At 39.5% G+C, this 12,071-nt stretch overlaps 1 protein-coding gene across 5 annotated transcripts in view; it reads left to right on the plus strand.

Moving 5' to 3' along the window:
• Positions 1-1,558: 1,558 nt before the first annotated feature.
• CDK8 (cyclin dependent kinase 8) overlaps positions 1,559-12,071 on the plus strand; it is a 140,770-nt gene continuing 130,257 nt past the window's right edge. For all 5 annotated transcript variants that reach the window (XM_028107086.2, XM_028107094.2, XM_028107104.2 and 2 more), the window contains exon 1: positions 1,559-2,191. In XM_028107086.2, the coding sequence (XP_027962887.1) occupies positions 2,064-2,191 (128 nt within the window). In that variant the 5' untranslated portion in view covers positions 1,559-2,063. The remainder of the gene's footprint in view (positions 2,192-12,071) is intronic.

The raw sequence follows: 12,071 nt of genomic DNA on the forward strand, positions 1-12,071 counted from the left end.
ACTCTGCACCATCATGACTTCCAGTGACCGTGTAAAGAGACATGTGATACCAGTATAACCTGAAATTGAAAATCAAACTGAAATGACAGCTCCGTGTTCCTGATATGTTCAATTCATCTAAGTAACAATTAAGTATGAACCCTCATCCTTTGATCTATCGGAAATCCATTCTAAAAACAGATTCCATTCCTCAAGTTTTTGGAAACCTAACATGTGCCCAGTCTTTCCTAGTTCATGGCTTTGGCTCTGCAGGCCACTTCTTATCTTTCATAATTGAGTCTTGGGCTGCTTCCCTCTCCTTTCCTCCAAGCATGGACACAGCTAAGACCAGGCTGATAGCCTAGGGATAACAGAAGGGCATTACCACACAGAGAGGAAAAAACCTTAAATTGGGTATTAGATGTTACTGCTCCTAAGACATAGACCAAGCTCCCCTCCACGTCCCTAAGGTCTATCTCTTCCTTAGCTCCCCATCCTGATGCTGTGTTCTGCTTACCTCAAACCATCATATTCTCCCAACCTGGAGTTCAGATCCCTCTTTCACCCTAGCTCTGGAGAGGGAAGCAGGCCTTTCTCTGCCCTCTTCCAAGGCTGGCTTCCTTTCCTGCCCTAGGATTACTGACAGTAAGAATACTGTTAATTAGCTTGACTATAGTAATCATTTCACTATGTATGTCTGTATATATATATATATATATATATGTATGTATGTGTGTGTGTGTGTATACAGACATACACACACACACACACACAACACGTTGTACATCTTAAAACTATACAATTTTTTTAAGGGACGGAAGAGGGAGAGGGAGAGAGTCTTAAGCAGGCTCCACACCCAGTGCAGAGCCCCAGGTGGGGCTCGATCTCATGACCCTGAGATCATGACCTGAGCTGAAATCCAGAATCTCACTTTCACTCATGTTTGTGTGTCATTATGTTGGTATTATTGTGCAGCCCTTATCAGATTGTGAACGACAAGAATACGCCAAGTAATAGTCTGTGAGGTGTTTACAAATATATAGACTTTTTTCGGTAATGATAATACCATTTAACATCTGGAGATCGGAAGTGGAATAAAATGTGCTTCTAATGCAAACTAGCCTCCCTCGCACGTAAATTTCTCTGGTTAAGTTTATGGCCCAACTCATACTCTAGCGATATTGCAGTAAGAAAAAAAAATTATTTTTCCTTCAAGCGATTGAAACTTATCTCACCTTGGACTACTGATCCCAGCATGCAACGCTCCCGTATTACCACTGTGTGGGGTGGAGTCATAGAAGGGGCGGCAACGACGGTGGCCTGTGCATTCTGGGCATTGTAGTCTGGGGTCCAGGCCGCCGTCGGGACAGTCCACGTGGTGCGTCTGGCGACAGCTTTAAGCAGTGGGTACCCTGCTTCTTCCACCCGGTCCTCGAGGTGCGGACCCCGGCAAGGCCAGACCGGCGCCGCTGAGCAGGCTGCAGGGAGGCCCGGAGGCAACCCGATCTTTCGCGACGTTTTTGCGACAGCCGTGGCCGTGTTCCGCGAGTCCCCTCCCTCCCTCCTCTGAGGAGGTACCGGCTGTTGTGCGGCGCTGCCTTTCTGTTTGAGTGTATGGGAGAGAGAGTGAGTGAGTGAGTGTGAGCGTGTGTGTGTGAGAGAGGGTGAGGCGTGAGTGCGAGTGTAAGAGGAGGAGAGCCCGCCGCGGCCGCCCCGCCGCTCCCCGCAGCGGGAGCAGAACGCGCGGCAGCAGCGAGCAGGAGAGCCGGCGCCCCGGGAGCCCGCGGGGACAAGGGCAGAGACGCCGCTCCCCACCCCCAGCCCTCGTCCCTCTGCTCTCCTTCGCCCGGGGGAACCTCCCCGTCCCCCCACCCTCCCGGCCGGCCTCTGCCCCGCCGTCCCCCTGGATGTCCCCGGCGCTCTCGCGGGGCCTTCTGCTCTTGCCGCATCAGTCGGGCTGGTGCTGCGGCCGCCGGGTGTAGAGCGGGCGGGTTCCCGGGGGCTGCGGCTGCCGGTGCTTCCCCGGTCCCCACCCCTGTCCCCCGGCCCCCCGACCCAGCTCCCCGGCCCCGGAGGCTGTGACAATGGACTATGACTTTAAAGTGAAGCTGAGCAGCGAGCGGGAGCGGGTCGAGGACCTGTTTGAATACGAGGGCTGCAAAGTTGGCCGAGGCACTTATGGTCACGTCTACAAAGCCAAGAGGAAAGATGGGTGAGTGTTTGTGTCTGTGCCGGTGTCCGCGCTGGGCGGCGCTCCGCAGGCCGAGGCAGGTAGCCCGGAGGGAGAGTGGGGCGCCGGCGTGCGGGTCTCCCACTTCCTCGACACCGGCATCTGGCCCTGCCAGCCAGGTTTGGGGAGGAAGTGGTGTACGAGGGATCCAGACCCACGCGAAATTCTGCGTGCTGCTGCCTCTGTGTTCTACTTTGGTGGCTAATAGGGAAAAGGAGCTTTTACTCCATGGGCTGTATACTTTTCAAGGGTTTCGGTTATAGATTTAAAAAAAAATTGTAGTAAAACGTCAGTTTAAATGATTTTCGGGGGGGGCTCAGTTTATTATGGTAACCTTCGGGGGGATTTCCTCACGCCTCTCGAGTGACATCCATCAGTCTGGAAGAGAAGCTGTGATCCTTTCCCCCACCAGTTTGTGATTGATTTATTACCAAATTTGGATTTTATTTGGGGGAAAGAAAGCAGCAAGTAAATGTGATGCTGAAGAGTTCTTCATAGTGATAATCTGTAACATAAATGTAGCAATTGCTATTTAGATATCATTAACCTGTGAGTTTTACGTAGAACAATGGGGGTTTGGTGCAGGGTGGGTGGTGGGGAAAAAGGCAAGGGACAAATAGGGACTATCTTGTTCAGGCCTGTTCCCCCAAAATTTAGTAGTTGGCAATGAACTGTAAATAGTCTCTTTGCTTTAAATATTTTCCCCTAGAAATAACTTAATTAAGTCTATGACTGGTAATGCTCCCAGTTTAGTTTCTTAAACAGGCAAGTGAAGTGTTCATTTTTTCCTTTGTCAGTAGATGAATGTCGTGTAATATTGACAAAAGAGAAGGCAATTCTTAGTTGAGGGGAAAATATATTTTATTAACTCCTTGTTTTCCTCTTGTAAAAACGTATGTTGTCTCTGTTGCCTTTGACAGTACAGAAAATTGCTGGAAAGATAATTTCAGAGTTTATTATATAATCTTTAGGTTTCAGTGTAAACAAAGTAGGTTTACTTGAATATCACTGTTAATTTGTTAGCTGCTGTTCCAGGTTTAAAATAATTGCTTCCCCCCCCCCCCAAATTAGGTAGGAGGGTATGTTCAGAACTGTATTAGCACTAAAAAAATGAAACCATTCATAAAGCTGAAGTAAGTTGGGGGGAGCCATATTTATAAATACTTTAATATTCTGGATTGGAAAAAGAAGTTATATTTATTCAACGTTTTTCTTAGATTTAGTAAGATATCTTTTTAAAATAACTTAAAAGGGACTCTTAAAGGAAGATAGTGATTCTAATAAATTTGGTACGTGCATTTCAGTGCTTATATGCAGCAGTTAAAGCAGTACAGATATCTGCAAAAGATACAGATTTGAAAACTTGATACTCTGTGTGCTGCATGTATTTAAAAGTACTTAGTGGGATGGATAATCTGGTGACATTTGAGAAATCAGCGTCTGGAGATACCTACTGTTGACTTGCATTTATATTTTTCATTGAAGAATTCTGACATATTTTTAAAATTATCCTTCTCATATAATATTTTTCAAAAGCCTTAAACCATCTCCCTTTCCCCCAGTATTATGTAATTTGGGGACATATTCAGAAAATCCCCAATCCCATGAGATTAGACATAGTAGTACATTTGACTAGTCTGTCATCTGCTTTATAAAATTCTGGTGACTTTAAATTATTGTTAATCTCTCTGAGAGAAGCCAGTTCTATTTTCATAAATTACCAATTTAAGCTAATAAAGCATAAGTTTATTAACTTTGATTTTATATTTTGTTTTAAAACTATGATATTTTTTATTGGCAAGAGGTACTTTTAACCACATTTTATATCTCATGGTTAGGTTTTAATTTAGACCAAAAATAATTTTAGAAGAATTATATAATTTAAAAATAGCTAAATGTATAGTATGTGAACATTTCTTAGTCATTTGTGATAGCTAAAAAGTAGCATTGCATTTTGGAAAAAAATAACTTTATTTATAATTCTTTGGGCTTGTTTTCCAGCAACCTTTAATGATTTTGTTTATAGGATGAAATTTAAAAAAATAAAAAAGGATCAAATGTGAAGAGAGTTTTAAAATTACTTAAGACAGTTTTTGTTTTCCAGAGGGAATATTTTTGGTTTGGCTTCCTATAACCTCACTCTGGTAAAATACAGCATTGTATTTATGAGGTTCTTTTGATCTTATGTCAGTGAAATGTAATTTAATGCATTTTAGTCCTGGTAAAATAAAATTTGTGGCTGTTTAATCTTTTGTAAAAAGATGATGATGAAATAATTTGTTTCTAGTATTGATTTACTTTCCAATTAAATTATACACTCTGTAACTGAAATTTCTGAGTACTCTAGGAACCCAGACAATAACACCTTCAAAGAGAATCCTGAGATTTACAATAAAATAGGTTTTGTTTAGACATAATTGACTATTAAAATGAACGTACGTAAATGTTGTATCCTTTCAGTTGTTCAGCAAGCATCACAGAACATGAATACATAGTAAGAGAATTTAGACCAGAAGAGTTAGCTTCTTAAATTATTTTTAGGAAATAAAACAGCTCAAAAGGTCATTTCTTTGACTTAAAGAATTATTAATACTCTCCTGCTAGTATCCTACACTTATGATAAACTCTGCATTTTAAGGAGTGTGGGAAAGGAGGAAATACTTTATTTGAGGCATGATTATATATATGGAAAAAGGGCCTTTTATAATTGTGTTAATTTCAGATTCTATTAGAATTAAAACATAAATGCACAATAAATCTTGGAAATAATTTGCTGTCACTGTCACCATAAATGAGATAGAGAGTGTCCTTTGTGTCTGAACACCAAAAGGGTACTCAGTAGGAAGCAAGGAGATTCATTTTCTTTCTGAGTCAGTTGCGTTTCCTCTTTGCAGAATTTAGGCAGCCAAACTCATTTTGTTCGAAAGAATGGAAAAGTGCAAGAAGACAGAAAACAATTTGTGTTTTTAAATTCTAAACTCTTATTATAGGGAATGGACATTTCTAGAATTTAAAAATCAATTTTAGATAACTAGAGTTTGATCTCTAAAAAAGAAAAGCAAAAGGAATTTTCTTGAAGTGTTCTTAGTTTGCTGCATTCTATGTTCAGAAGAACAGATAATATATAATTGGAATTGTGTATGTGTTTATGTGAGAGAGAGTGAGAAATATAAAGAGAACTTTGTTGGGGCACTTTTGTAGGCAATCCAGAGATTAGTAGGCAGTAATACCGATAATAGCTAAATTATTGAGTAAGAACTAAGTCCTCGGTAAAGCCCTTTACATTCATCATCTGTTTAATCCTTCCGAGTACCATACCCGAGTACCATATCAGGTCAGTTCTGTTTTTCAGTTTTACAGGTGAGGAAACTGTAAGAAAGGTTAAACTGTTAGAAAGGTTAAATTTGCCCATGGTTAGACAACTAATTAAATGTCAGAGCTGCAATTAGGGGATTACAAAGAGGTCTCTTACTCCAGAGTCCATGCTCTTAACCATTATGCTTCATATAATTAATATATTAAATAAATATAAACCTAGACATGGAGATTTGGTGTTTTAGTGGGTCATTCAGAAAACATGAATACCTTATCGTAGGACTAGGCTTTTCAATTAACTGGTATACTTTTTAAATACACTTCTGAACAGCCCTGGTTTTTTTCAAGTGCAACAAGTGTGTATGTAGATATGTGGGTATATCTATACATACACACATACATGTGTATGTCTACAAATATACACACACATATACATACGTGTGTGGAGGGGGAACCAAACTCTATTAAGGCATGTTAAGATAAAGTTCTTCATCTAGTGGGAAAAACTCTTAGGTTGGGGAGACTAGAAAACTGAGTTTGAGTTCAGACTCTGCCTCCGATTACCAGTATGACCTTGGGTAAGTCACTTGCCTTTTGTAGACCTTGGTTTCCTTATTTGTAAGATTAGAGGGTTTGAGTTGATAATTTTTAAGGTCTTTTCTAGTATTATGATTTCAGAAAGTAAAAATTATGAATATAAAATGTAATACTTTTGCAAGATGAGGTAAACAACCACTAAAACAAATTTTACTTTAGACAGTGATACACTTTTATGTTTCTTAGTGTCATGTCTTAATGTGGGTTCTCACCAAATGCCTAAAAGAAGTTAGGTCAACTTCCAAAGACTTACCAGCTACTTTACCTGTCTTATCCATCATCTTTATCTCTTCAGATGTTGGGATTTATGGGCTAGAGCTTGCTCCCACTCCTGTGAACCTGAGAATTTGACTTAAAGAATTATTTAAGTGGCTAGCGCAAGGGACTTTTCTGATTCAGTCTGCATTGGAGCTTTAATTCAGTTTTATTTTTTTTGTGTGTGGTTTTTCGATAAGTTTTTAATTTAATTTAATTTAATTATGTTAATCACCATACATCATTAGTTTTTGATGTAGTGTTCCGTGATTCATTGTTTGCATATAACACCCAGTGCTCCATTCAATATGTGCCCTCTTTAGTACCCATCACCAGGCTAACCCATCCCCCTACCCCCTCCCCTCTAGAACCCTCAGTTTGTTTCTCAAGAGTCCATAGTCTCTCATGGTTCGTCTCCCCCTCCGATTACCCCCCCTTCATTTTTCCCTTCCTACTATTTTTTTTTTTTTAACACATAATGTATTGTTTGTTTCAGAGGTACAGGTTGCACTACTGGGTATTTACCCCAAAGATAAAAATGTAGTGATCCAAAGGGGTATGTGCACCCCGATGTTTATAGCAGCTCACAATAGCCAAACTATGGAAAGAGCCAAGATGTCCATCAACAGATGAATGGGTAAAGAAGATGTGGTATATGTATACAATGGAATATTATGTAGCCATCAAAAAAAACCCCCTGAAATCTTGCCATTTGCAACGACATGGATGGAACTAGAGGGTAGTATGCTAAACGAAATAAGTCAATCAGAGAAAGACATGTATCATATGATCTCACTAATATGAGGAATTCTTTTTTTTTTTTTTAAGATGCTATTTATTTATTTGACAGAGCAAGAGAGCACAAGCAGGGGGAGCAGTAGAGGGAAAGGGAGAAGCAGGCTCCCCGCAGAGCAGGGATCCCGATGCGGGGCTCGATCCCAGGACTCTGGGATCATGACCTGAGCCGAAGGCAGATGCTTAACCATCTGAGCCACCCAGGCGCCCCAATATGAGGAATTCTTAATCTCAGGAAACAAACTGAGGGTTGCTGGAGTGGTGGGGGGTGGGAGGGATGGGGTGGCTGGGTTTAATTCAGTTTTAATTCCTTAATTATGATCAGAACTTGGTGGAACCCTTTACTTCCCCTGGAGGAATCTAATAGTTTTTCTTCTGAATATTACTGAACTATGTATCTGTGTTCAGTTTGATTTAAATATTTCTTTAGATGTCAGAAATGCCAAATACAAAATGTATACCCATTGCTGGAGATTTTGCATGCCCAGTAAGGAGTATTCCTTATTTTGAAAAATATGGTGGAAAGGGACAAGCAGAATATTTACTATGCACTTTATATCTGTTTGCTGTTGAATTTATCTACCTTAGATATTCAGTGCATTCAGATCCACTGGTTAGGCCACTTGGAGGTTTCATGCTTAAATTCCATTTTCTTAGTAGCAAAACTGGCAAATTAAATTAATTCATTTGGGATTTGTTCATTTGATTTTTACTTTTGCTGGTTCTTTCAACATTTGAATAAATCCATTCAGTCATTCATTAACCGATATTTATTGGACCCCTTTATGTGCCAAGCACTGTCCAAAGTATTGGGAATACAAAGATGAGTAAAATATTCCATTATTTGAGGAGGTATCTACTGGGGAAATCAATGTAAATAAACTGTAGCAATTTAATCAGCACTATAATTAATACAAGGTGCTATTGGAACACAGAGATGGAAAGTCCCAACTGTGTAGGGTTTTCAAGGAAAGCTTCTCAAAGATGTCAACATTTTGTTTGACTCTTAAAAGATGGGGAAGATCTCATCAGAAAGGGTGTTTTAAAAGGACTGGGATAAAGAAGGGTGCTTTTTTATTGTGTTCTTACAGACCCCAGCAAATTTTGTGTATTTGAATTTTTTCTTCTCACATGTTACCTCCCCACACCTTTTTGCCTTTGAGCTCTTGTTGTATGTGTTGTATTAGGTACACGCACTATAGATGGTCCATTGTACCCACTGGACATGATGAGGTTTCTGTTACTTCACAGTGAACACCTTAATTCTCTGTGTGGCAGTTTTCCATCACAAGAATGTTGCTGAATCACAGTACGGGCAGCCTCTGAAATTCAACTGTCTGACTTAAGAATTTATCTATCATATGTAAAGCTGCCATGGCAGAACTCCATTTTGATTACAGCTCTGGATAGCAAATGATTCTACCTTGGTCTCACCTCCACGAGGAGTGGGGAGCCAGAATTTTCTATGCTGTAAGATGGTGGCAGCAAATTGAAGGGGGAATTTCTCTTGTTGGAATCTGATGTGTGAAGAGATGGGAGGGAGGTGGGAGATGGCTTCCAGCATCCTGGATTTCAGCTAGGAAAATAGAAATAATGACAGATTATGATAAATTACTATAGGCCATTTGCAAACTTACCTACTTTTTCAAAAATTATTTCTCTTAGCAAAGGTGTTCAGAATTATGATTTATAAAACATTTGAAACGTGACCCATATGTAAGTTGGGAACTGTATGTGCCAAATCAGTGTTGATAAATAGATACTATCCCTGTGACTGGTGTCATCTTTCTTGTAGTGCCTTTTGTTGTTGAATCCAATCCTTATTGTCTCTTTATTCTTTTTTTATTCTTTTTCTGTTCTTAGCTGCTGCTAGAGAATGAAAATCCTACTGTCCTTTCTTCCTTCAGAACAATTTGTAAATTCTTTCCTTCACACCAGCTTAGGTAGGCTTTGGTCATCTCTTTGTTACTTAGAAACTACTAAGATATTTTTTGTCTTTAGATATCTCTGGTTACTTCAAGGCAGTTCTTGATGTTGTCACTAAAAAAGTGACCTTCAGCTGTTATTTTGATCTTAATACTTGAAGACCCGTTAGTGTCATGATTCTCAAGATTCTTTAGTATGGTTGTTGTCAAAGTCACAAAACCAGTCCCTGCTGTAGTAAGCTGCCTTTACTGATGGAATTATGTTATGTCCTTCAGATGTGTTATGGCAGAAAAAATGCTGAGAACCCCTTTTTTTTTAAGATTGAGATATATTACATATCATAACATTCACCCTTTTAAAGGGTGCAATCCACTGCCTTTTAGTATGTTCCCAAGGCTATGCACTCATTACCCCTATCTAATTCCAGAACATTTTTATTACTCCAAAAAGAAACCCCATATCAGTTAGCCATCACTGCACATCCTCGTCTTCCCAGCTCCTGGCAACCACTAATTTATTTTCTTTCTCTATGGATTTGGCTATTCCAGACATTTCATATAAATGGAATTATACAGTGTGTATATGTTGTGCATGTATCAGTATTTCATTCCCTTTTATTGTTGAATAAATATTGCATTGTATGGATATACCACATTTTGTTTACTCATTCATCAGTTGGTGGACATTTGTGTTATTTCTACTTTTTGGTTATTATGAATAATGCTTCTATGACATTCAGTGTTTGGGTTGTGTGGATATTTGTTTTCAGTTCTCTTGGGCTATATTCAGGTGTGGTTAACTCTTATGTTTAGCTTTTTGAGAAACCACCAAACTTTTCAAAGCAGCTGAGAACACTTTTGAGTAGCTTTACCTTTTCTTTGGTTTAGGACCAAGATCTTAGTCCTTTGTGAGACCTGACTAGACTGTCTATTCCCAGGACATTGTTCACATTCGTCCATTGCAGTGATTCTGAAATACAGGTTAATACATTTGTTCCTCCATCAAATCAGACAACCATTCTGACCTTTGTCTCAGGCAGCACCTTGTGCTGGAAATTTTTCCCCCCAACTGAAGTAGGTTCTAACATTTAGGTTCAGAAATCCTAACTACTTTATCTTAACGTACAATTCCAATTATTCCCTCTTCACTCCACACAACATATTTAGTCCTTCATAGATGTATTGTGTAACTACTTCAGTGTATATGTGGTTAATGTTTATATGTCCTTTGGGTCTTTCTGGTGAATGTTTATGGGTTAGATATTATAGATTTCCTCTAGGGCAGTAATTGTGTTCCCCTCAGTTCCTGGCACATTGCCAAATGTTGACAGGTATTGAATATTTTTGGTGTACTTGTTCTCTTTAGTTGTAGTTGTTTGTTTTGTTTTTGGTAAAAAATTTTTTAATGTTTTTAATTTATTTGGTGACTATTTGCTGAATATCTGTAATATGCCAGGTTCTGTGCCAGATACGGGTGATTCAGCAGTCAATAGGCCATGGTATAAGTCCTTAGGGAACTTACAGACTTTTGAGGGATGCAGGCAAGTAAAAAGGTAATTAGAGCATAGTGGAATAGGGCTGTGATCGGCAAAATATATAGGTTGCATATGGGTACTTGATCTGCTCTTGGGGGCTCAAGGATGATATTTGAGTTGCGACTTGAAAGATAATTAGAAGTTACACAAGTGAAGGGGCAGTACATAAGAGTGAGTGAGGGTTGGGGAGTTACTGTGCAGGCTTGAGGGGTAACATCTGGTTCCTGAAATTGTTTATAAAGGAAGGGGTTCTATCTGGTTAAAAGGGAGTGTGGTAGGGGTTTTATGGTGTGTAGTAAACAAATTTTAACTTAAATTATTTATTTGAAGAGATTTCAGGAACTTTTATGTCATGTTGTAGGAGGGAAGGCTAAAGCTCTCTCCAGCCACCACTGAGTAGCATTTGTAGAGATAGGAAGGAAAGATAGAGGGAATTGAAAGAATTTCAGTGCCAGATCTTAGAGAGTAGTAACAGGTGAGGTGAGAGGTATAAAAAATTAAGTTGGAGAAGTAAGTGGGGTCTTGGAAATCATGTCATGGACTTTGTACTTTATTCTGAAGACAATGGGGACCATTTGTAGGATTTTAAGCAGATAGTAACAAGTTCAGATTTTAAAAATATTGCCTGGCTTAGTAAAGCATACATACAAACAAACAAACAAAAAGATTGCTTGGCAACACATTCAGAATAACTACAGGAAACTGGGTTTAGGAGAATGTAATAGTTACCTAGGTGAGAGATGCTGGAGGCTTGAATTAGGAAATGACCGAGGGAATGAGGAACAATTGATAGGACTTGTTAATTTCTTGGATGTGAGAGAGGAAGAAGTAAGAAGAACCAAGGATAAGGCCTAGGTTTCTGGCGTGAACAGCAGGATATTGCCATTCACACCGTTAGCCAAAACAGGAAGAGGAGCAAGTTTGTGTTTTGATGTATTGAATTTTGTGTACCTGTTAAACATCTAAAAAATGTCCATTAGGCAGATAACATGAGTCTAGTACTCAAGAGAGAGATCTGGGTAGAGATAAACTTGGGAGTTACCAGGTAATTGAAGCTTCCAGCGATCTTGAAATTGTCTAGGGAAAGTGTAGAAGTGAGAAGAGGTCCTAGGATAGAATGTAGAGAAAAAGATGTCCATCCAGGAGGCCAATAAGTTGAGTCCTGAGAAGGAGGAGAAAACTCAGGATCAACCCCATTGTGCAGCAGGATTTGTGCAGTGTATAGCTTATTGGCTGTACACAGCAACTTGGAGAAAAACCCCAGAGTGTTTTTAGAAGGAGTGGTGGGCATACCATATGCCACACAAAGGGCAAGGGAGATAATGAAGTGTTTGGGTTAAGTAATGTATTCTAAACAAAAGAAAAATTCAGTGAAAGATTTTTGGACCCTAGTGCTGAAATTATAACTCACTTTGTAGGTTTTATCCAAAATGTTTTGTG

This window comes from Eumetopias jubatus, unplaced genomic scaffold (genome assembly GCF_037043125.1).
Source record: "Eumetopias jubatus isolate StellerSeaLion01/CBP00866 unplaced genomic scaffold, mEumJub1_p1.0 scaffold_3, whole genome shotgun sequence".
In the NCBI taxonomy this organism is placed as follows: Eukaryota; Metazoa; Chordata; class Mammalia; order Carnivora; family Otariidae; genus Eumetopias; species Eumetopias jubatus.